The 25,695-nt window shown below is 42.3% G+C and overlaps 1 protein-coding gene across 10 annotated transcripts in view; it reads right to left on the bottom strand.

Annotated features, from left to right (window-relative positions):
• YEATS2 (YEATS domain containing 2) overlaps positions 1–25,695 on the bottom strand; it is a 53,668-nt gene that overhangs the window by 20,522 nt on the left and 7,451 nt on the right. For 6 of the 10 annotated variants that reach the window (XR_008237694.1, XR_008237695.1, XR_008237696.1 and 3 more), the window contains 16 exons: positions 25,212–25,454; positions 22,970–23,085; positions 21,623–21,784; positions 19,809–19,920; positions 18,238–18,282; positions 16,996–17,182; positions 15,073–15,312; positions 13,007–13,165; positions 10,519–10,622; positions 7,806–7,913; positions 6,564–6,737; positions 5,085–5,343; positions 4,143–4,304; positions 2,455–2,567; positions 1,195–1,350; positions 277–450 (listed from right to left, as the gene is read on the bottom strand). Coding sequence is in view for 7 of the 10 variants with exons in the window: in XM_052804986.1 (XP_052660946.1) it covers positions 277–450; positions 1,195–1,350; positions 2,455–2,567; positions 4,143–4,304; positions 5,085–5,343; positions 6,564–6,737; positions 7,806–7,913; positions 10,519–10,622; positions 13,007–13,165; positions 15,073–15,312; positions 16,996–17,182; positions 18,238–18,282; positions 19,809–19,920; positions 21,623–21,784; positions 22,970–23,085; positions 25,212–25,454 (2,514 nt within the window). In the remaining 3 variants the exon portion in view is untranslated. The remainder of the gene's footprint in view (positions 1–276; positions 451–1,194; positions 1,351–2,454; positions 2,568–4,142; positions 4,305–5,084; positions 5,344–6,563; positions 6,738–7,805; positions 7,914–10,518; positions 10,623–13,006; positions 13,166–15,072; positions 15,313–16,995; positions 17,183–18,237; positions 18,283–19,808; positions 19,921–21,622; positions 21,785–22,969; positions 23,086–25,211; positions 25,455–25,695) is intronic. The other 4 variants (XM_052804981.1, XM_052804984.1, XM_052804983.1 and 1 more) reach the window with 4 other exon arrangements.

Raw genomic sequence — 25,695 nt, 5'->3', positions numbered from 1 at the left:
TTAACAACATTAAAAGCAAGAAAGTGCAAGTTTCAGTTTCTCTTCTCCCCTTGTTTCTTCACAGATACTACTTTATGCCAAACAGCAAACAACCCAACAGAAAAGGAGTTGTGTGCACTGTGCTGGTACACAAATATGAACAGGCCCACCAGCAACGCTGACTGAGAAGACAAATACCAATAGCGCAAAAAAGCAGTGAAGTGCCTTCCTGGGGATAGGCATACATGCTAGAGTGCAAATGTTACATTACAGAATATTGGCAATGTTGTTTCTCACCTGGGCCACCCCGTTTGTGGGAAGGGCCATAGCAGGAGCAGGAGCTGTGGTGATAACACCTCCTGATACTCTCAGCACAGTGGTGCCAGGTTTGGAGAGCTGGGATGAGGCAGGCACTGATTTTATGGACCCATCTGATATTTTCACCAGAGATGTCTGTCCACTGGGTGCAGCCTTTGAAAAAGAATTCAGCATAAGGGAAAAGGTGTATTTTTGTTTGGATTTTTTAAACATTTCTTAAAAAAACCCAACAAACAAAACACAACAACAACAAAACAAGACAAATACTTTTTGTATTACTGAAAAACATTATCAATTTTATCAAACTGTAGACTTTGAAAAAATATGCCAACCAATCTTGAATTTTGGATGACAAATTAAGAGTATTCTTCAGGATTTTGAATTTCACAGGGACCACTTGGTAGTTTTTAAAAGAAGGACCTTTGAGGGATACCCGAATGAAAAATTTTTAAGAGTTTTAGCAAGTGACCCATTTCTAAGCTTCAAATATTTAAGCACATTTTTGCACCTGACTGTATTCACTTCTCTAATTCCATTTCACCTTCTAGTGGAAGGTGTCCCTGCCCATAGCAGGGGGGTTGGAACTAGACGATCTTTAAGGTCCCTTCCAACCCAAACCACTCTAGGAAATCCCAGAGCACATTTACAAACTAGCAACCCAAGCTTACACACAGTCCACTCTGAGAACAAAAATAAAGCTGGAAAAGTATGGACCAATATCTGCATATGAAAGTAGGCCTTCATGTGCTTTCCTCATCGTAGTAGAGGCAGCACCATAACTGTACAAAAACCAAACCAAACAACTACAAAAGCAAAAGCTCTCACAACATGTGGTTCCTATACTTTATATGACAAAATGCTAACTAGTAAGAGAGAAACACATCATTTGCATGTTACCTGTGTAAATAGAGCTGTTTTCTGTCCAGTTATCACTTTTAGTGCTTGTCCCTGTGTGGAAGATGCTCCAACTCCTACATTGCCCTGAACAACTGAAGCTGGAGTCAGCTGCTTCCCAGAACTCTGAGGAGAAGGCTGGCCAACCAGAAAGGTGCCCTGCTCCAGAAATGAGTTAGGGTGGTCAGCACTTTGAAACACACTTAAGAGTCAATAGAAATCTAGGAGTATCAATACAGGATAAAAGCCTGTAGCTATAATGCAACAACATCATTTCATCTTCTAAAAGAAGGCACTGCTAATTACAGTGAATACTTCCGCACTAAGAGCTGGACATAGCCTTCTCAGTGCAGAAAAACATTTTCTGATGCAAGGGAAGGGGTGAAAAAGCCACAATCAGTTTCCTGTCTTGTCAGAGGCATCTACTACAATTTAACACACTTTGTGCTCTTCAAGTTTACTCTTTGTGACAAATGCTGCTTAGCATGCAAGATCAGAGAGGCTACTGCTGGGCTTGGCAAAAAAAAGAAGAGAAATTGAGACATTCTGTCACCTTCTCACTTCAAAACGTATTTAGTCCCCCACAAAGGCTATATATTCAGAGCTCAGCATGCAGAAATCAAAGCGACAACTGGAGGTGTGCACTTGAATAACCTACCACCTGAGACCTTCCCAACCTTCCTGCTTCACATCAGTATTCAGTTGCTGCCCTTCAGAGGCTTCATTCACCCACCATCACACATGGATCCCTTCACACAATCTTCTGTTTCATCATTTTTCTTTCTTACTCAGCCTTGCTGTTTCACTCCAGTAACTCTCCTTTATTCTCCTGTATCTTGTGCTTTCCTCCAACTCTTACATATCCTACTGTGTAAGACAGCTCTTCCAGCACCATCTCTGTCATATCACCTCTCTTATTTCAATGACCCTTGTGGCCCTGCCACCAGGCACTCTTATCACACTGTCTCTTCTCCACCCACTGCTTACCCTGGCCTTACTCAGTGCTGCTTTCTCAGCCTGCAAGGAGCCACGAGGGCACAACCCTGCAAGGGGAGGTGAGGGGCAGAGATGTGCCAATAGCAACAGCAAGTGGTAAAGCAGGTGCCTGGCAGAGGGAAGAGATACAAGGGTTGTTAGCGACGATCTAGATCCCAGTCCCAAGAATGTTTCATGTACTACAGAACCACAGGACATCCACCTAGCACCACTGCAGCCTGAAATGAAATGCCAATCTGCTTCAACTGAGATGCTTATGCCACTGACCTGGGGTGTCTGCTTCAGGATGTAGGATGTATAGGTGAGGTGCTGTGACAAGTTACTGCTTGTGCTTTGGGTTCCTCCTCCTCCACTACTCGTAGAAGAACCAGATTGGAGACCTGTAACCAGAAGAAAAGACTTGACCCTTTGGTAACCAGACACTGTCAACTGCTAAAGCATCCCTGTATATTAAGTAATTGAAAACACTCTGCAAGACATTTGCTGCCACATTTTGCAGCTAAGTAACATTATTACCCAGTACAGCACAGTTCAGATGTGCTGCTGTGCTCCCTTATACCTCAGCAAATGCCACAAATGAAAGGAGCTATGGGGAAAATAAGGAGGACCGGTGGGCAAGCAAAGCTCATTTCAGGCTGGTTTGAATTTTCTATCAAAAGAAAATGCTATCCAACAGATGAACAGCCTTTTCATTGGTCTTTTGCAGGTTATGAATCTGCAGCAAGAGCCCTAAAAATACTCTGAATCCCACTGACGACTTCATTTTACTTTTGTTGGGTGTTTCAATGCAATTTTGTTGAGTATTAGATCACAGATACCAAGCAGTGGTAAATCTGCAGTGACACTTTGATATTGCTCTGCCTCCAGAAGGAACAGCCTGAACACTGACTTTTTTGCAGTCTTTCATTAAGAAACAAGGGTAAAAATAAAATATTTATGGCTTTGTCATAAAAATCAGAAGTATTTGCTCTTCCTTGACACCTGTAAGATTATTTCCTTGTCCAAGTTGGACTGCTCCAGCTGCCTCTCTAAATCTCAAGCAATGGGGCTCCCATCACAAGTTCTAGAGCCCAAAAATACCTTCAGCAAGAGTATTTACTTCTTCAGTGACATGTACTCTATTGCTATGTTGCTGATATTTACAGCCTTATATATTAAACTGAATAATACCTCTTTCTCACTGCCAGGATCAGAACTGGGAGCAAAAAGTTTACACCCAATCCATCTCCCATCCCAAATCCCAGCCTCAAAAGGAGCATTCTGGAGAAGGCTCACAACAGAAGTCTTCATCTACACAGTCCAAAACCTGCAGTATTCTTTCCCTACAGCAAAAGCACACTATAAACTAAGTATTGCCCACTGGAACTATTTTAGCAATGTTATTCTCCATGTATTTCACAGTAAGTTTGACTCACAAGCCCATTAACAAAAAAGTGTTTCTACTGGACTCAACAGCTTGCGGCTAAACCTTATATCAATATTCAAAATGATTCCTTTCCCTCATTCCAGATGCAGTATCTTGTCCTTTTCAAAGTTAGTTTCTTATGTTTCTAGTTTCTCCAGGGTGTCATTCCATTATTTATTAATAGCTTTCACAACGACATTCAAATCCATCTCAGTTCTACATCACGAAAACGCATTTGTCTCTTCCTACAGATCACAAGGAAGAGTTAAAGGCAACTCTCCACTGAATTTTGAGGAAAATTACACTGTCTGCTTTCAGCACAGAGAGAAGGACATTGAGAGCACCGCATGAAAAGCGGTTTCATCTAAAACAGAAGACACGTGTAAGATCTGTCTTAAAAAGCACCACATACTGTGTTGCTGTGAACAGAGAAACCCCACCCCATTACTGAGTTTCACGGTACCAGGATGCTTTCTAGCAAAGATGCCAAACATATTAATTATGCAGTGATTACATTATTTAACTCATTAGATTTCCCTGCAAGACTAACTAGCATTATTTGTGGCTCGCAGTATGGCTCCTTGGGGTATCAGAAGCAGTTTTCCTTTCCCAGAAGGATTCTTGCTGTTGGTGGTGAGGTACAGTTTGGTGCCTGGCGGTAAGTTTGCCAAGTTTGCCAGGTTGGTGGCTGGTAACTGCAGTGTAGCCATCACTAGAAAGGAAGAATAAGAAGAAATAAAACTACTGCTTCCAGACAGAAGTACACATTGAAATCTGCACAGGATGAAAGTACTAGGAGTGACACGCAGCTAGCCTTTGATAATCCATACTTAGCCGGCCTAACCACAGATTAACTCCACTAGTGATGGAGAGACACTTTTTTGAATAGGTCTGAAAAAAAAAAAAATCTCTCTGCATGTAGTACCACTTATGGCTGCAGGCCAAAACAACACAGCCATGGGGTCTACAGTCTTACTCCAGCCCAGAGGCCAGACAACACCTTTCAAACAGTCCAGAGCCTGAGCTAACATGCTCAGCTAAAGCCAGCTGCCTGCAGAAGCAGGCGGGGTGCTTCTGCCCATACTCCCGTAACTGTAAGCACTGGGGAAGATGCGAACATGTAGTAAGGACAGTTTGGCTCTTGTTGGTTGCATTTATGTGGAGCCCTTTGACCATCTAAGGACCACAATGCTGGGCAAAAATGTGAGACCTGGTTCCAGTAAAGTCTATCAGGTCTCCAGCACATTCCCCAGAATATCTGTCTGATCCCCACTCACAGAACACTGCATGTTTTAAAGTACTTGTGCTCCCTCTTCCCCCTTACAGATGATGAGTTAAGATCTTCTTTATTACTAATCTCACTCAGCCTGAATTTCCCTACAGACCTCTCTACTCATTTTCAAGTTTTTCAATCACACATAGTTATTTTTCAGTTGAAAAGCCTCAAAGTCTACCCATCATGAGCCATTAACAAGGTGTAAAATTACTCTACCTGAGCCTTGAGATGTACTTTTCTGAGCACCTGTGGAAGAAACTTGTGCCTTCGTTATAGTCTGCACAGGCTGAGCAACAATTGTCCCTCCGCCTCCACTCACGATGGCTTTGGCTACGCCTTGAGTCACAACCTGCTTCGGACCAACAGCCTTTGCTACAGAAGAGCTAGATTTTGCCACAAGTATCTGGCCACCACTTATAGCCACTGCTTGTTTCACTGTTGACTGTAAAGCAGAACCAACTGGAACGCCAACAACCTGCAACAAATAAGTATTGGATGATGTGCTGCTGGCAAGAGCAATCATGTGAATTCTAGCTGGTATGCTACCTCCATCTCCAGACATTTCAGGACACTTTATACATGTCTAGTCACGTATACAAGCTATTCATTCAGAAACAAAATTAAATTGGTAAGAGGCCAATCCCAAGTAAAAAGATAAACTGTTAAACACAACTGGGATTTCAGAGCACCCACGAAAGATTAAGTACATTCAAATTACAGGGCACTTCCATTTTTTTCTGATATATAAGCAATGGCTTAATTCCAGCTGAAGATAAAGCTTGCCTTGGCAAAGTACAGAGATCCAGAAATTTAGTTTCAACACATTCATGGGAACAGACTCCTTGGGAAAACTATGTCCTCAAAGCAGAATCTACAAAGTGCTTCAATTTTATGTGTTGACAATAACTGCAGGGAAACACAAGCTTGCATACCTGTTCAAACAAGTAAATAAGGCAGTAAAAAGGACAATGAACTGTTGCAAATGTAAATATATATATTTACTTATGCAAAAGTGAAAGCTCCGTATGTAGTCTCTTGTACTCGGCACATGATTTGACTCTAACCACAATGGAAACAGGCAAAAATGGAGACAATTTCTGATACATCTGTCATCTTGTCACTGCACTGTTACTGTGCTTTCTCAGAAGGTGCGTCACTCCTGTGATAGCAACACTGCATTGACACAGACTCCTACAATAAAATACCTGAGTTGCCACTCAAGTAGGATTGCTTCCACCTAATGCTAGTTCTGCCTCAGCCTCCACCCCACTCCCTATTTGTCCTGTTCTTTTTTGTTGCAGGCCTGCAGTCCAAGGAAAGAATTTGCCTCCTCTTACAGAAAGACCTGGATGAGTTTCAGCAAGAGCTGATGAAGGCAAGCAACTTCCAGGGTTGACAGGCTCCAGTTCAAAACCACCCCCACCCCACTGTTCAATGGGTTAGACAGAACTGGGAGATGTTCCCTGTGCACAATGAAATCCAATAGTGCCTGCTCATCCTGCTCCCTTCTCAAGGACTACAGTTAAGCATGACATGAGCCACTCTGTGCACATGGGGAAAACAGCTAACCACAGTGCTGCTGCCTGGGTCTGAGATAGAAGCAACCCTACACCCCTGAGAGAAACACGAAGTGTTGCAATAAAACCACAAGACAGACAGCTTACACCACACCAAAGATGCCCAAGTGCCTCATACCTTAGACTGCACTGTCCCCTCGCCTGTGCTCACGACCGGCTTCTGCGGTGACAAGGCTAACATGTGGCTCCCTTTTACAGTGACATACTGCTGCACGGAAGTCTGCGTGGCTGTCCCTGTCGCTGGTAGTTGGGGTTGCTGGGGCAGCTCTCCCGGCTCCTGCTTTATTATCACCTTTTAAATAGGATGAAATAATAAGAAAAGCAAACACCTTAAATCACTGGGGATCATTTCTGACACAGCCTGTCTGCAAGAAAGGGCAGCCAAGTCAGTAAACTCAGACATGGCTCTTACCACCAGGTGGACTCTCTAAGTCAGCTCCAAGATGAGGGCTACTCCCAACACACAAGCATGTGTGTGGGTGTCTGAATTTACAAAGCATTCCAGATTTGAGAGGTGCTCACAGAAATTACAGAATCACAGAAATTGCTAGTAATATTACAACTACTAGTCATACTAACAATGGACTTGGCCAGATCTGACTCCTTCAGGCCCTGCATCTCAGCATGGAGCAACAACACTTTACAGTTTCAAATTTCTAAGCAGCTTCCTGCTCAGAACACAATCTAAACATCAATTTTTTTTTTCTATCCTGCAAAATTACAACCGATATATAGCTATAGATATTGTAAATTATTATAGCTGACATTATTCTCTTGCATGTATGTTATATGTTTCTCTGGTACAGGCATTAATTCTAATCTCCAAGAGCAGTGACTCAAGACTGGGGGTTTTTTTGCGTTAGATTGCTATAGGTACTGTAAACGGTAGGAAGCATTCTTCCACCTTTTACTTGGACCACCTAATATTGCCAGAAACAACTTTAAATTCCAGATGGTAACATTGAAGGAAATGTACTCAGAAGTGGCAACATCTGAGATTCAGAAATCACTGTATCATTTTTTTAAGAAGCTCCTGACACATCTACTGCAGTTTACTTTCACTGTATCCCATTAAAAATAGCTTTTAAAATATCAGCCTCACACCCGACAGTGATTCAGAGCAAAACAAGAAAGGATGAAAGAGGAGATAAAAAGAAAGATCACATGTACAGCAGAGCCACAGGGAAAGAAAAGAAAACAAGATACATTTTTGAGAGGTGCTAGAGCACCCTTGGCAGCAAGACACATTGGTTCCAGTAACAGTTTTATGTGCACTATAAGTTACATGGTTTGTGGCACAAGTCAGCATAAAATGGCACTATTGGGCTCCTTGTCCCAGCACAAAAGCCAAGAGGAATACCTTTGTAAAAGCTCCAAGTCCTCCAGTGACCGATTTGGGGCTTTGGACCTTGGAATGACTCCCAATGGGACAAAGGGGTGGCATGGTGGCAAACAGTGAATCCTCCTGCTGTGAATAGGAAGACATGGTGCAAAAATCAGTGAAATGTCCACTACAAGAAATAAAACAAGTGACTGCTAATAAAGGGTAGCATGGAGCATCTGGGCAGGCCAAATTACCTACACAATTAAGACATTTCCAATATCAGTCAACATGGAAGTAAAAGGAGTGTAACATTTAATACAACCTACAAAGCAAATTTTATTTGGAAAGTTACATCTCCAACGGCAGTAACTGTTTCTTACCATATCATACACCAGTAAAAGAAATTGACTCATGTTTCCCAACCAGCTTTTTATACAAAGCATTTCAGAGCTGTAAAATTCAAGTAGGCTGAGGGGGGATTTTATCAATAAGTATAAATACCTGATGGGAAGGTGTAAAGATCAAGCCAGACAACACTCAATAGTATCCAATGAAAGGACAAGAGTCAATGGGCACAAATTGAAAAACTGAAACACAGGAAATTCTGTTTAATTATAGAAAAACTGTTTTGTTTTTTTAAATTTAATCGTGATCAAACACTGGAACAGGTTGGTCAGAGAGGCTGTGGACTCTCCAGTCTTGGAGATACTCAAAACCTGACTGGACACATTTCTCAGCAACCTGCTCTATTTGACCCTGCTTTGAGCAGGGCAGTTGGACCGGATGATCTCCAGAGGTCCCTGCCAATCTCAATCATTCTGTGATTCTATACACAATCTGAGAGAGAGAAGACAATCTAAGAAGAAACAAGTTACAGAAGGGAAAAAAACATTCAGTTTTAAGTCTGCAAGCAAAATTCTCTCAGATGAAGTTTTGCTCTCCTGTAACTAGAAAGATGTGATGGCACAGTCTTCCCAGGCAGAACTCACCATTTGGCAGAAACAGTGAGGCTATGTAACTAAACGGAGTAAAAAACACTTCCACACCCACAAAATCACACACCTGGCATTTCTGGATCTGATGCTGGTAGAGAAGTCAAATGCATTTGAGGAAGTTTGTTATGGTTCTGTTTTGTTTAAGTAAAATAATTGTATTCTTTTACAGTCAATGTGAACTCCAAAGCCATGGTTTCACAATCACTTGGCCCATCCTTGGGTTGGATCATGACCAGAAAGCAAGCCCTCAGACTAACCTAATACTCCTGCCATCTTCCTTATACTGACCCATATGGCTGAAAACAGATTAGTTTTCAACCAGATTGGTTGTCTGTTCTGGTTCACCACATCACTGCACAACTGGTAGCAAACAGAGGGAGGTGTGAAGACAAGGCTAGAGGCATAACCAGTCCTCTCAACAGCAGCCTGCATATTGGTCATTTTAAAGTGGCTGAAGAAACACAGCCTTAAGTCATTAAAAAAAACCACAGAGAAAACTAGCACATAGTGAAGAGATGAAAAGTGGCGATCTGTAACATCACACTGAACTGACACACCCTCCTCTTTAAAGAAACCATAAAATTACAGCTTTTTCACCAACCAGAAGACACAAATTAAAATACATTTTTGTTTACAGAGCTATGATTTTTATATTTATATATTTTTAAATATCTTCAGTTTTTAACTTTGCCCTGGAAATACAGAATTCAACTCTTACTAATTACATGTGACTACTCTGACTCGTTAAAAACCTTTCAGAAAGAACTGTCCCAAATCAGCAAAAAATTAAGACTAATGAATGGTTTTCAACATAGTTAAGTGAAATCCATCTGAGCAGACAGGCTTTTAAAAGCTGAATATCTAGCTGCACACCTGACACTTAAAATGCTACTGCAAACTAATTGCTTCAGACAGCAATCTTCAACACTTTTTTCCCTAACAGATATAGGAAGCATTTCAGTTCCAAATGTAAAGTGATTTGCTCTCTGCAGGCTGACTGGCAAGCCTCCCCCCCACCACCATATCCTGCATTAATATTCTTGCAACTTGGAGACAGGGAAACGCTCCTGTTTTCAGCAGCGCAACCACCAGCTGCTTTCAGAAAGAGCCTCACTGATGCCACTTCCCTGCCAGAAATATCCTTCCTAGCACAAGATGTGGGAGAGATTTTATGTGAGACAGTTCAGCTCCGTACCTTTTGGGCTTTGCAGATCAGAAGCATGAACCCTATTTATCACTGTTTGTTTACACATTTGGTTACTCCACTGTTTACACAAACATTTTTCTAAATGCAAGCAGATGTAAAACCACTAAATGAGCTATTATCAGGCTGCTAGCAGCAGCTGCTGTACAAAAATAATGAACAGTGAAGGTTTTGAGGTAGGGACCCCTGGTTTAATCACATACTGTCAATAACAAAGTGAAGAAGATCCAAGTCAGCTACAGAAGAGCTTTTTTTGAAAGACAGGACATTTTGAGAGCTATGCCCTCATGGATTTCCTTGTAGAAAAGCAAAAGAGCAGTGCCTTTAATAGAGGTGTACACAAGTCTACTTAGAGCTGCATGAAGTGACACTATCATCTTGTATAACCACCATGTTTTCATATGGCTCCATCTGTTAGACACAGTAAACCTTCATATGAAATGACAACCAAAAGAACTTGCCTGAAATGCAGAATTCATAATACTAAAAAGCCCTATTTAATAAGAAGCTGGATTTTAAATGGAAAGTACGCACCTAATGAGAACATTACCTTGACAGCTGAGGTGACAAAACTGCTCCCATGGGTCTTTGATACAGGAGATCCAGTTCCATGAGACGCCTGACAAACACTGGTCAGTTTGCTGGTTGGGCTCCCTGCGTATCGGGAAATAAAGTAGATGTCGGGTGAGGGCCAGGGAGCGGTGCCACTGAACACATGAAACCTCTTCTAACATGAAACATGGCATTTCGACTGTCATTTTCACCTGCAGAATCCACACCCCAGAGAAGGTAGTCTCCACCCAGAGCTCCATTTGCTGCAAGCAAATGGTCAGGCACCTTCCTGGGTGGCCAAGGGTATCAGCTACAGGTGCAAATACGTGAAATTAGGACAGTAAATGAGCTAGCTGCCAGTCAGAACTTGCTGCTGCAGATGTAACAGCCTCCACTGCTCAGAAGCCCTCTGAACCTACACTAGCCTCAGACACTGGCATGGGGAAAGGCTTGGAGAAGGCTGGAGTAGGAAGGAAAAAGGAGGGAGACAAAGTGAGGAGTAACAAGAGGAAGAGACAGAGTGAGTAGGGTAAAGGAAGAAACAGAAATATGGAATGAAGACAGGGTCCTCTGTCTGTGGAAGACTGCTCTTGCAAAATTGACATATAGATACATGTTCCACAGCACTCTCCTGAACCCCCGAGATGGATGGGAGTTCAGTGGTAAACTTACCCTGCATTATCGGAGTGTGTACACAACACTTTGTTGCTCAGCAGCAGATGTGTTACTGCTGTTGGGTTGGTTTGTTAGTTTTGTTTGTTCAAGATATGCCAAAGCTATGGATTACATGCATGAAAACACCATAATAGTCTCTCAAAAAGTTGTACTACAATCTGCACTTAAATTTAAATGTAAATGAGCAGCCATTTCTTGTAATAATGGGGTTTGGGAAGGCTGGCTTTCACACAGCATAAAGGTCTCAGCCCTCTTTTTAAATATGATCTGCAGTCTTATCAAAAACTTTCCTGGGACTTTGTCTGTAGTATCACATTACGCTCAATCCAGCCTGGCTACTGGTGTCAAAAAGCCAGTTCCACATTCCATCGTGGTCCCTCACACAGGGTCTGGTGATGAGGCTATCTCTCACAACAAAGCTCAATTTGGGGAGAGGAGGGTATTAATTTTCTTCTCTGCCACTGATCTGATCTGACTTGTGCAGGATATGGGGGAAGCAGCAGGAATGCAGGGGACAAAGAGGCAGCAGGCAGTTTCTTCCAGGCCAGTCTGTACTTACATCACACTAATGTGGTGGGAAACCGCACCTTTAATGGCGTTAAGACTGGTACGTCCAAACCATCTGGTGCATCTACAGATTATATTCTCCATGTGCAAATCTCTACTAGGAGAACACAAAAGTTACCCAAACCATGATAAACCATGTATGCAGAGTAGACAGTCAGGCTGGAGGTAAAGAAGAAACAGAAAAGAAAAAAGGCAGAAAACCCCCAACCAAACAAAAAAACCCAAACACCCTTATTGGTGAAACAGCTTCAGTGTTACCAAGAAAGCACCAAAACATACTTTAAAAAATTCAGCTGTAACTATGCTCCCTTAGCATTTCCCTCTGTGATGAAGTTAAAATGAAAGACGGCTGTGTTCCCTCAGACAAAAGGAGGAACTGTTATTAAGAGACCAATTTTTGCACTTTCCAACAATGCCCAGCAAATGGTTTGTGTGTTACATGGATGCTGCACTTCACCACATGGCTCTGAGCATCCTTCTGAGATGCTGGCAAGCACACACATACACAAACAAGTGTGTTTTTAAATAGACCACGAATCACAACAAATGAATTAGTTTTGAGTGACCTTTCCTTCAGCCCAGACACAAAGATTACCAACTAACTCCCATACCCATCACCAGTCTCCTGAAGTTCAGTCCTCCCCCCTGACCCCAGGCTTATGTCACCACTGAAGCATCAAGGGAACCCAGTTAGAGGAATCCAGACTGGCTGGAATTGGACCAGCTAGAAGTTGAGAGCAGTAACAAAACCCAGCACAGCTGTTCTCCTGGTAACCTGGGCCTACACATTTCAACACATCTAGAGCACCATTCCCTGGGACCTAAGACTGATCAGCAAGTCACTGCAAGCTCTCCATGCTTTTTGCCCACATCCACGACACAGTTCTCACCCAACCACCTGCGCACTATTTCTGTCTAAATCTCTGTGCACCACAGTCTACATTACTTTCTCCCCTTCCCTTTTTGACTGCAAAGAACAGGCTCTCTTTGAAGACGTATCTGTGAATTCAATTTGGCCTTATACTCTGTGCTGTTTCCTGAAGGAAGTTATGTTAAAGTCTGAGATACCCTTAACCATGTTATACAGGCCAGTTGTGCAAACCAACAATACCTCCCTCTTTCTTTGCCAAGTACTTTTCCATCTTCACAAGCTGAAATACTGTTATTATACTAATCATTTTAAAGGGAGAATAAACTTGAATGGGTAAGACTAAGCCACTGCCTTCTGTGATCACACTACACACCTGTGCTTGTGGCTGCTGCTCCAACCATCTGTCCAGGCTTGTCCACAATAATATACGGATTATTAATGACTGAACTAGCAGAGCCTTGCTTCATGTGCACCGGAGTGGAGGTTGGGGTACGAGGTAGCGGAGATGGACTAGGGGTCGATATTGGAGAACCTTAAGAAAAAAAGTCCAATGCTTCTATCTTGTAAATGTTGTTAAGAACATAAAAATACAGCAGTAGCAGTACTTTTTACAATGGCTTAGAGAAGGAACATTTTTTGAGGATGCATTTCCCAGCCTGAGTGAGATCACAGGACCTGGAGAAGGAAAGAGGAGACAGAAGGGAAGGAAAGGAAAAGGCACATAAAGCACTATGGCTCATACCTAGCCTGGACATTCTCTGCCTACCAGGACAAGCAGGGTTCAAAGGGACCTTGAGAAGCCATCTGGTCCACCCCTGAATCCTGATGGACGTTACCCTAAATCATTCTCACTGCCAAGACCAGTCTGCCGAAGGAGACAAAGAAAGAGAGCTGAGCTCTTTGATAGGTGCTTTCTTTCCCTTGTGGAGCCCACAGTATGGGCATTCAGAACCAGGAACCAAGCAGTTCACATAAAAAGGCTGTGTGATACAGCAGCCATCAGACAGGCATGGACGCTCTTGTCTCTTCACTGCTCTCACTACAGCAGAAGCCCTTGAAAGTAAACTGTAAAATGTGCAACTTCTAGCTAACAGGACCAGGACAGAGAAAAACTACAGAAGAAAAAAGCTTCATGAGGGGCTAAACAAGACATGCAGAGTAAAGGACAGGCAAGGAAGTGATCAGAGAAGAGACAGCAGCAAGCACACTAAGCTTCAACTGCCTGTTAATCTGCTTTTTTGGCAGTGATTGACAACTGAAATGGAACAAATGTTGATCAAATAAAATTCCAATGTCTTATAAAATGATTTTGAAATCTGGATGGGGTGACACTTCTCAGCAGACAGCAGAGCCTTGGAAAAATATTTAGCAGGGAAACATTTAAATAGCAAAGATCAACAGAGAATAGTCCAAGGATTTTAAGAAAGACAGGATGGCCCCTGTAATTCTCGCTTCCTGGGAAGCCTTGGGAAAAGAAGATCAAGAGAAGAGCATATTAAGACAGAAGAAAGCACTTGGCATAGGTTCAAACGTAAATCAGCCTGAGTACAGTTTTAAGATGTCAAGGAACAATACTGAAATTTAATAAAAACACCCAACAAACCAGACAAACTTGAGGAAAATTATCTGGGAGCAGATCATCAGAAATCACACATACTGATAGCTGGTGCTTCATCCTCTCTACCCTGAACACCGGAAAACGAAGGAACGTAACAGGTCATGTTTCAGCTTCACAACATGTGACATGGTGAGCTGCACATTAAAACTTTCTGATGTAAAACATCATCCACTGGATGGCACCTTGCCCAGGCAGGGAAGGGACTATAAGTGAAATGAGTAAACACCACCTTGATCATGTTTGGTTCGGAAGCTATCAAAAGAGTATCACATTGCTCACAGTCAGCTGACAATTTAATCCAACCGAGGGTGGACTTTTGGAAGAGGAAGACCAAGCTGTTCCGTCTGAAGAGGTATCGCAAGTACAAGAGGGACCATTTGAGTCTACAAGGTTGAATCCAATTGTTTGCCCAATAATCAGAAAAATTTTTTCTTCTTAATCCATCCCAGCTGTCTGAAAGCAGGAGGGAGAAGAATGGCTTCTTCCCACATACAAATAACCCACATCAAAGATGTGTCCTTGCCTGGGCTTTCCTGTAGGTAGCAATCCAGTTAAATACTATCTTTTTCATACTTAAATGCATTCAAGAACAGGGAGAGAACAGCTCTCATCCTGCTTTTGATCTGATGTGAAGCATTTCACACTTGTATTTTTTCTTCCTTGAACATTAAGAAGTGTGTTTAGCTCCTTATTCTACAGTTTCCTACTGCCTGATGTTTAAAGATTGGCAGGAAATCAGGGGAAGGGCACAAAACAAGTCCAACTGGTTCACTCTCTTGTTTTCCAGGGTGAAGCACTGGGATAAGCAAACTAACATTCACCTGATACAATCTTGCAACTCATGGTGATAGGCTGGAAGGATTTTCCTGGTGACTCTGCAGGGCTTGGACTCTGACCTTGAGGCACTATTTTACAGCTAGCTGCAATGGGTTGAAAGGCTGAATTTCCATGAGAGCCAAAGGCAACTTTCTGTGTGGCTAATTTGGTGGGAGTCCGTTCTATCGAAGATGGCAGGGAATAAAACGTGGCATGTCTTTCGGTTTCAGCATTCCCAGGGAATCCTGATTAAAACAGGGAAAAGAAGAGAAATAGTTCTTAGGCTGAGACATCTAATTCCTTACTGTGCTTCTCTACACAAACAAAACTTAGGTACAACAAACACACTTTCGAATGAAGGAAAAGCAACTGGTGGGCAGCCCTAAACAGTGAAAAAATGGGGTAGGGGGTTCCTCCTGTGCAAGCCTGTTGGATTTGTCTCTGAACAGAAGAATAAAACGCTACCACACACAGCTTGTTCAGCTGTGGCAGGTGATCAGCCACTTCTCACAAATTTTCTTGGAACGACCCCTCCATTGACCAAAAGCTGCTGGTAGTTTCAAGTGTCCTTGGTTAGGGCTCCAACAGGACTAAGGCTGGACCTCCTTCACCGAGAATCTCGCAGTGCATTTTTTGGAGTAAGAGCGCAGGGAGACCACCTACTACCTTTTGACCTGGGTTAAGGAATCCACCTTATCTGATGTCAAAGGATCAATTAACCTGGAGCTAATGAGAGAAGCCACTGCCTGTGAGTGTAAGAAAGAGGCAGGTTTACTTCCTTCCTGTTGGCTGTAGCACTGCTCACCTAAAGGTGCTGCGTATCCTCCTGTTTGAATAAAAAGCCTGAGCATTTAAAATTTGGTTGCGTTTCTCCTTTTTTGGCCAAAAGAAAACACCGCATTTGAACAGTGGACGTTCTTCTCACTGAGCCAGTGGCATCACAGCACCTACCAGAAAGCACACCATGCAAGACACCAGCTTAAAGCCATTCCTTGAACACAGGAGTGTCAGGATAAATCAAGAAAGGCATCAGACCATGTGGCATGTGACCATATTTTGAAATATAAAGTTACTGTTTCCAGCAAGTTTCTCACACTAAAACTTGCAAGCCATAAAAGACACCCTTGTTTCTCAGCCCAGTTAACCAAGGTCTGTCATGTAAGCCTTGACACCGTATGTTTCAGAAAATAAAGCTAAACGCTAACAGAGGCACAGTTTCTCCTACTTCACACAAACTAAAAATCGTAACAGTGTGCCCAAGGGGCCAGCACTAGCTTGCTTCAGGCAATTCAAATGATCCTAAGGCATCAACTGCCCCATTGCAACAGGTGCTGCATTTCCTGAGCTTACAGGGGAAGGTGAGAATGAGACCGTGACATGCACAGATGCCATCCCTCAGACAAACATACTACAACTTTTTCACTCTCTATTTTCAACACCACAGTTATGTAGTCATTTTTGTTCCCCTCCCCCCCGCCCCAGTCAACTCGCATTAGGCACCAACGTAAATAACTGAACACACCACTAGGCCAATTCCTTTTATATATACACAGTCCCCAAAACATTCACAAACCTAAAAAACCATCTGAAAACAGTCTGCCAAGAACAAAACTATAAGTGCAATTCAACAACCTTTTTTCCAACTACATCTGCTGCATAAAGCTCCATATTCACTGTTTAGCAAAACAAAGCCCACCCAACAAAATCGAGATTATAAAACCCAAAAAAACCCCCAAGAAACCCAAACCCAAAAAAACCGTAACAATTTCTGTATTACATTTCAGAGTACACTGAGGAAATGAACATCTGAGGTGAGCAAGGAGCAGGTAGCACTGGCAACCTTTAAAGCACAAGAACAATCAAGAGGAGGTATCCAGAAGAGCTGAAGTTCCAAGAACTCAAATTTCACCAACACCCATTCGCTCTACCTTTGTCCACAGAAGCATCTGGGCTGGAGTCCTGCAACTGTTTAATTGGTGAAGAAGCTTTGACTGGTCCTGGGATACCCAATGGCAGTGGTAAAGATGTAGGAACGTCAGAAAGGTCAGACTCTGAAGACTGGGAGAAGAGATACTCCTCGCCAAGGGAATGCCTATGCAGCTCCACATCCACTACCTTCCAGAAACAGGAGAAAGGACAACATTAATATTTGGCAGCCAGGTAAAGATAGAAAAACTGAAAATAACTATGCCTTTTCTTTTTATTTTAATGTCTAGAAACCTCTCCCACTCCTCCCCCCACCTCTGCATAACACTTCCGTTCATTTCAGGGACACTTCCCAGAGGTCCAGCAGCACCTGAGCTAAGACAAAAATCTTGCAACATTTAACCCACACAGTAAAAGAGGACATCTCTCAGTCCATGGGGAAATCTGAATAGCGAACACTGGAAGGAATACAGAGCCCAGCTCCAAGCATCCCACTAAGGGAAGGACTGCATACCCCCTTAGGGACAGGCACAAAACTGCAGCTTGCCTTTTCTGCCTTTTTTGATAAGACTTTGAGAAATACACTATCTACTCTTCAAAAGTGTTCTTTAATCGCAGCAGACATCTCACATTAATGTTTTCTCCAGAGACTGAAAAGCTGAAGTAATGCAATTTCACCTTAAAAATTTCCATTCACTACAGACAAGTGGAAAATAATACAAAAAAAAAATGTTTAGGGATATAGCAAACCATGAGTTATTAATTAATTAATTTCATTTTAATTTTTAAGAGTTCATTTTCCATTAAGATACTGAATCTTGACAGACACAGAAACTTAGAAGTACTTGATATACTGCACAACTTCAGCAGGATAGTTCAGTGATCCCTTTAACTTAAATTCTTTATGCATGAGATCTGCAGCACATCAGAATGCAAATCAAGACATTTGGTACCAGAAGCTCCACAAAGAAATAAAAATTAAAACTGTAGTACAAGCTAAGTTATTTATGAAAGAAGAGCTGGAAACAGTCTCCTCTGAACTAGAAAGGGGAAAAAATGCCTGTTCTCATGAATAGCGGCAGGGTGTCATAATGATTTCCTTTAACAAGAGAGCAAAATGTACATTCCAGAAATTGTGAAATCAAATGGGTCTGACTCTGTGCTTAGTCCCGTATATCTTTTTCTTTTTAAACATCCTTAAGGGAATCAAACTACAACACCCATCCCACGACCCGGTGACTCACCGTTTCTGCGCCAAGTGTCTGCAGGCCCGTGTAGGTCCTGTCCAACTGGGTAAAACAATACAATATATTTAAATTAACTAGGGCAAAGTAATATATTAGCTAGAATTTACAATAAAATTTGTTTGAAAGGAGTTGAAACTATGTAAGTTGAGCAGCAGCACATCTAATTTTTTTGAGACCACAGGGTCAGAAATCTGTGTGCTCTGTTAAGCACCCTCTCTTCTGAAAAAAAGCCAACCACGACCCAAAGCCCACACTGAAGCAGAAAGGAGCAAAAAAGCTGGAAGAAATGAGATTGTTGGGGAAATATTATTTCAGTCTAAGAGGAGTCTTTGAGGAGTGTCCTTTTTTATTCCTGACGTCAATATAAGGAAATAATAATGAGAAAAAACTCAGAGATTTAAACTGACCAGCATGAAGGCTACATTTACACTATAATTTTTGATTAAATAACTGTTCACAGTGATTATCAGCTGATAGAGAGGCAGAAAATCCCAGAGGCATCTATTAAGATACCTATATAGAGAAGCTGGGTTTGACAGTATTGCAGTGCCCCAGAGCTCAGGGGAAGACAGGCTGCAAGCCACGGAGGAGGGTTCAGCTCACTCCTATCACTTCACAGCAGCCACAGGCTCAGTATGCGAACAGCAAAGATTTGCTGATTTGAGTTCTTGTGTGGCACAGACTGGCTCAGTTTTCTTCTGTAGGCTGGGCTTCCTTTGCTGCATAACGTCTACCATACTGTTACCAATTGCTCCGCAAGTTTTATCTCTCCAAATATATTTTACTCATCATCTGCATTAAATGTCCCTAAGTTCCAGGGGAACGTTTCTAACCTTCTCTACTATCTATATTTGGGGTTGCAATGAGGTATCTACATTAGCATGAAATTCATTAATGCAGGCAGAGTTTAAATAAAACTAATCATGCTGCTCAAAGAAACAGGAAACTAAACCAGCTCAGGACTTAATTCTACTAATGCTAGGGACTACTAATTAAAAGGAAAACAAGAGCAATGGCCTAGTTTTCTAGGACTGCTGCATACTGTAAATCCTATTGAGTGTCGCAGGACAGGTGAATGAGTTGAAAAAGAAGGCTCTCTTCAAAAGGAACAAGGAATGAACAGGGAATCTCAGCCCTGACCATTCTAACAACAAAGATAATCTCTAGCCGATAAGTGAAAGTGCTGAAGGAACAGAACAGATACAGCAATCACTTTACCAACAGAAAGAGAGCCCTGCAGCACCCTGTCAAGTTAAAGCCAGCGAGAGCATGATAAAAATCTCAAACTGTAGGGAAACAATAGGTAATGCTTTGCTGCTCTGAACAGAATCAGTTCCAGCTTCTGCAAGGCTGGGTTCCTTGGCTACCACATCAACTCCAATACAGCCAAGGTAAGAGGCTTTCCTTGATCTTTTTTGATTCTCCAGCTCAACTATTCACGTGCAAATAGCCAGCAGGACATACACACAACAGAGAGAGGCAGAAGCACACACAAAATTGGAGCGTCTTCTGGATTATGCAAGAGAGCTCATTTAATTGCCTTTCTCTCAAATATTTTGTTCAAATACCTTCAAATTGTGTATGATATCAATCCTCTTGTTCTGGCTATCCTTGAAGTGTATCTGGACTCTCACAGGAAATTCTCCCCAGCCTCTCCTGGTCAGGTGAAATGGAGGTTCTCTGGAAACAAATGGTGATTCATGTTTTGGATGCAGAAGTGGTATAGCTTTCATCTACCTTTTTCAGAAAGCCAAAGACTGCTTTTCTAGCTGACAACTAAAGCTATCTTCAGGCCTGCTATTCACCAGAGAGAATGCAATCACAGAAATGAGGATTTTATGGTTTTGGACAGCTGAAAACATACTTTTATTTTGCACAAGGGTACAGGGAAGAAAATGGTAAAACACTGTTGGATGAGAGAACACAGGAAACAAGCGTCTTCAAAAAACAAACAAACAAAACAAACAAACAAACAAAAGGCTGTGTAATGCCAAATGAAAAATACCTGTTTCAAAAAACCCCAAGTCAGCTCCTAGGACACAGCTGCAAGGTGAGTTTTCAATACAGCATTTTGCAATTGCTCTCTGCTATTCCCTATCTAGTAGCAAGAAGGCACACACTTCATATAACATTAAAAGAACAACACACACACAACAAGGAAAAGCTAACTCAACCACCGTCATTCTCCAAGCTGAAAAAGAAGGGCCTATTTCTAACATTTACCCTTACTTTGTTTGTATTTCAGCTTGTTGCTATTTGTAAATCCCAAATGTAGTTTTGCAATGAAACAAAACAGAAGAGGTTTAAAGGCTATATTTAGTCCAGAACATGTATGTCCACTACAATGACTGGGACTGTGCAACGAGAAATCAATTAACCAGATGGGACTAAAACATAAGACAAACAGCACTGACATCAGATACTGGAAACTGAGAAAGGCAGAAAAAGACAGCAGTCAAGTGTAATTTAGTATGTTAGACAAGAAATACAAAGGAGTTTGCTTTTGTCCTGCTCAGGGTTGCCTTCTCAGAAACATTACTGAACCATACCAACTCTTCTTATCTCAGATAAGTCTTTCTGGAGTTGCCTTTCAGTATTTTAATTTTGCCAGAATTAAGTTGCCATTCTGTACCTCGGCAGTCTCCCCACCCTCCTCAAGGAGGCAGCTGAACATCCTGTGGAGAATAATTTCTTTGGGAAGACACAAAGTAGTTTGAAGGCATCCTCCCGCTATCTTGTCCCAAGGAGTGAAAGATTGACAGGACATTTCCCTGCAGCAGTCAACAAAGAACCAACCCTCCTCATCTCATTAGGGTCACAGCTTTGAATACAGGTTTGGGAGAGGACAGAGAAGCTCTCGTTTCTGTAGCACCAGCACCATTACACTGATGGGAAATTCCTTCAAGCATGAAGCCAACGCCACTGATCTCACTACAGTGGAGAAATATTTGGGAGAGGGATAAAATTTCTTGCCCAAACTAACATGTGTCATTAAAACTATGGGCAAAATAGCTGAGACTCCTTGTTCTTTTCCACAGTGGAATGGATGGGAGGTAGAAAACACCTCTTTTGGCAACAGAAGTCTAACCTGCACAGCAGACAGCATAACACATACAGGAGATGCACAAACTCGCAAGAATAACATGAAATTCAACAACTGAATGCTTTTTCTTAGTAGGAAATTAAAAAAAAAAAAAACCTGTTTGGCACATTTGCTACATAAAAACTAATTTATTTTTAATATTATTTTGCAGTAAGTCAAGCCAAGCTGGAGGTTAAAGACAGACATGGAATATTAAGTTGCTAACTTTCTAAGAAACTTGGCACTGTAAGCCTGGCAAGCATAAAGACTGGAATAGTGACTGGAGTAATTCCTTATTACCTCACTTCTACCAGGTCATTAGGTTTGTAACTGGGATGGAGAAAGAACCAAACTTTCTTGACAAAATGATTTATGCTGGGTTCTCTCCGAGAGCCTCGGACATACACCATCCATTTGTGGGTCGACTGATCATTTTCTTCTCTCTTGTCAGGGGGAATGTACCTGGCAAAGAAGTTAAAAAACAAGCACAAGATAAAAATCCCGAATAGAAAAATACCACAAAAAGTATTTCAGGAAAGATTAGGCAAAAAAATTGGGGATGGTAAAATGCCTATGTGAACCTTGCCCCCTGTACAGTTCTATTCATTATTCCTTACTCTTGACAGTTCATCCAGAAACAGATACAGCTCCCATAATCTAGTCTATGCTTCTAGCACATTTCCTCTATTTTAGTGCACAACTGCCATATGAAATTTGTCCATTTAAACATTTGGCTCTTAATTAGGAAGACTTCATATTAATATTCTACCACTGCCAAATCCCCTTCCCCATCTTATTCTGATATGAGGAAGCAAAACCACACCAGAACATAATATCAGCAACTCTGCTACCATAAATACAAAAAAACCCAATTCTTCTTATAAATTTTTAAGAAACTTCATAGTCAATACTTGGTTCCGGGTCCAGGCTTAGGTAGATTTTCAAGATGCAATTCTAACACTGCAAGTCTTGTCAGCAAAGTTTGCTACTTTCTATGCAAGAGGAAAAGACTGTCTTGAGTAGTGCAAGGGTGGAGAGTTTAAAACCTGGACTCGTCCATAGTTTCCTAAAATGAATGCCTTTCTTCACTGATTTCCTCAAAGTTCAAAAGTTATGTGTTTTCACCTGTCTTAAACATTTTGGGAAAAAAATTATAAATAAAAACTGTACAAATGAATTTCTTCAGACTATGCTGAACTTTCACAATTTTCCTCCTTCTGGTGTTGGGGGTTTTGGTTTTGGGGTTTTTTGTTATTTGTTTAAAAAACCCACATCATCCCTATGGACACATTGAATTAGCCATCAGGACAACTTGCTTTTCCAAATTTTCATGGAAAAACTTGGGATTTGTAACTGGTCAGAAAAGGCTGAAAAGACTCCCCTTGAGACAAACAGATCTTAAAACCTCCATATATATATATATATATAAAAAAAAATATATATATATAAACCAACTACTAAAACACCTGTTCCTGCCACAAAAAACTCATGCAGACACTCGAGGAGGGCAGCCTTGGGTACAGTGATTATTCAAGGGCAATACCTCACATTGTGACAGCCTAGCAATTTTATTTGTCTCCTAATTTTAATCTCCTATTCCATTTAATCCTGAAATAAAGGACCATCCTTCAAACTCTGGATACTAACTTGGAGACGTTGCCAACCACAATTGTTTTCTTCACATAAAGCCGTGAAGTTTCATCATTTGACAGTCCGGCATTTCGTTGTCCTGGTTTTTGAGAGCTTGAAACACTCGAACTGTCCTGAGGGTAGGGGAAGAAAAAAAACAGGGAAACAAAAAACCAAACATTCCTCTTCACCATCATTTTGTTTGGTGCTAGAAAAGTAAGGTGGTGTTAAAAAAAAGTAAACCTGCATAGTTAAATGAGAGACCAACAATGAATCATCCCTAAAAATACTCATATTGCTATCTAGGCATGTTTAAGCAACTCAGGCACGCAACAATGATATAGTACCTAGCCAAGTGTACTCTGCATGGCTTAACTGAGCATAAATCATGTGACACACCATGGATCTGAGCCATGATTTCAGCTTGGGTTTCAAAAGCACTGCCGCTGCACTATCTGAAAAAAAATCAAGCACTGCTAGAGCGGCATCATGTTGGTCACTAACCAGAAACAAATCTAAATCTCCCATGAGTGGCTTCTGAAAATCTAATCATTCTCATTTCCAGCCTCTGCTGCTTTGAGGGACTCCAGTGTTGCTTCATGGTGAAGAACTGAGGCTGGGCTTGAGACAAGAGTTCAGTTCCAACTCAACAGGGACAGTAGTCAGCCATACCACGTCACTGACATCTAGATAAGTCTACAAATCCATTACAATACCTAAGGCACAACAGATCCAGCCTAAGCAACGTTATAACACAGCCTTGGCTATTAAGCAGTGGCCAAGATTCCCTGGCAAAATGAAGACACAACCATCCACAGTGCCAACGCAGGCTGCACTGTCATTTGCATGACAGTGAGAGGCTTTTCTATGACTCTGTTGGATAAAGCAGCCGGAGCAGATCATACTCCACTGAACATTTGTCAGACAAGCGTCAGCATGGGGACCAGTGGATCCACTAGGAACTACTACACCTCCTCTGTTAAGTCAGTGATGCCCCAAACCAGGGCAAGGAGCCACAGAAGGCTGGGATGGCTCCTGCTCCCTCATTGCTCCCTCAGCCACCTCTGGGTCATGCACTGTGTTGGTTAAAGATGTACCAACATGCTACACTCAAGCAATACAACTGCTCCATCACTGCCCCCAGTGCAGAAACAAGTTATATTGGTCTGATGGTTTACGATATAGGTGGGTCCACATTACATACTGTGTATCTGCCTTCAGCTACAGACCCTAGGCAGGGTTTCAGCAAACTGCAGCCCTGTTATCAAGGGTGTCATGCTGCTCAACAGAGGCAGAATTATTGCTCTTTCTGCCATGTATTATTGCAACTTGTTCAGTTGCAGAATGCAGTCATATGCAATGAGATATACCCATCCCTGGTTTGGGTTAGAGGCTGTACTCCTCTGGCAGGCCTGACAGCTTAAAGGTACATTTCACCTGCAGCCAGTGAGAGAGCCTCCCAGGTGGAGCTAACTGCAGCCAAAGGGTGAAGCATTTCCATAGCTGCATGGTGAGCCATAAAGGGAATGGATCCAGATCAAAAATAACCCAGGAAAAAGTATGGGAGAACAATGAAAAAAGGTATTTTTAACCAGGGTCAGTTTGGTTCAGTTAAGCAAACAGTGATATTAGCACAACAGCAAGCAGCGCCACCAAGAGAAAAACAACTCAAACTACGCACCCAGGCTCTACCAGCTCACGCTCCCAGGGTGAGCTAATCCATTGGTGTCATGATGTTGTCACCACAGGCTGCTGAGGAGGCCAAACCCCAAACTCCAGTGGTTCAACCACTCTAAGCAATGCAGTCCCCATAGGCACCCAGGGCCATGCAGCAGCATTAATTCTTAGAAACACTGCTGGGAATGACACATCTTGCTCTTCTCTCCAGGCTCTACCCTTTCTGGCCTGACTTCCATCTGCACAGCAAAACCCTTTGCTCAAGCTGTGAAACGCCTCCTTCCCCAGAGGCTACCAACCAAGACAGCGGCAGATAGCTGTGCTAACAAGAACACTACCACTGCTGCCTAGCTGACCTCTCTGTTGGGCAAGACTGAGTTAAGAGGAGTTACCCAAGTTACATACACTTCAGTTAGCCTTACAGCAAAGCCAGGCTGAAAGAGTGGGAGCAAGCGGTTGGAGAGGGTAAGAAACAGATCTTCAGCAAGGTGGGTGAAAACATGAAGAGCTCCTGGTGTCAGCACTGAGTCCAGACAGAGCACACACCTCCAACAACTTGACTACCACTCGAGTTTTACTTTACCCGGCCAGTATTTCTGCTCTGTCTCTGGTCCAGGCTGTTTGTCAGCCGCTCGTCTGCATCTAAGTTGCCATTGTCTTTGTCCAGGAGAAAGTCATTATGCTGAGAGAGCGAGTCGCTCTCGGAGTGGTTGGCAGATGGAGTGTCTGAGCCCTGGTTAGCTGGAGATGACGATCTAGAGGGCGACTCCAAGAATTTCTTGATTGAAGGGTGATTAAGAATTGTCGCATCACATGACCTGGTCCCCTGCAACAAAGAGGTCAGGCAGATCCGGTCACTATTTCCCTGCAGCCCAGATGAAAACAAAGCTGTGCCAGAAGAGAAAAAGTCAATGTATGAAGAAAGAGCAAATATTTAATCAGCTGCCCTGCAGGAAAAACATATGCTGCAGAAGATAAAAGCTTAAAAACGGTTCCACAGAAACAGCACCCCAAATTGATTCTGTTCCTTTAGACCTTTTGATCTCAGAAACCCACCTGGTTTTGGA

Source organism: Harpia harpyja, chromosome 12, assembly GCF_026419915.1.
Source record: "Harpia harpyja isolate bHarHar1 chromosome 12, bHarHar1 primary haplotype, whole genome shotgun sequence".
NCBI classification, from domain to species: domain Eukaryota; kingdom Metazoa; phylum Chordata; class Aves; order Accipitriformes; family Accipitridae; genus Harpia; species Harpia harpyja.
This window is presented reverse-complemented; position numbering and strand designations above follow the sequence as displayed.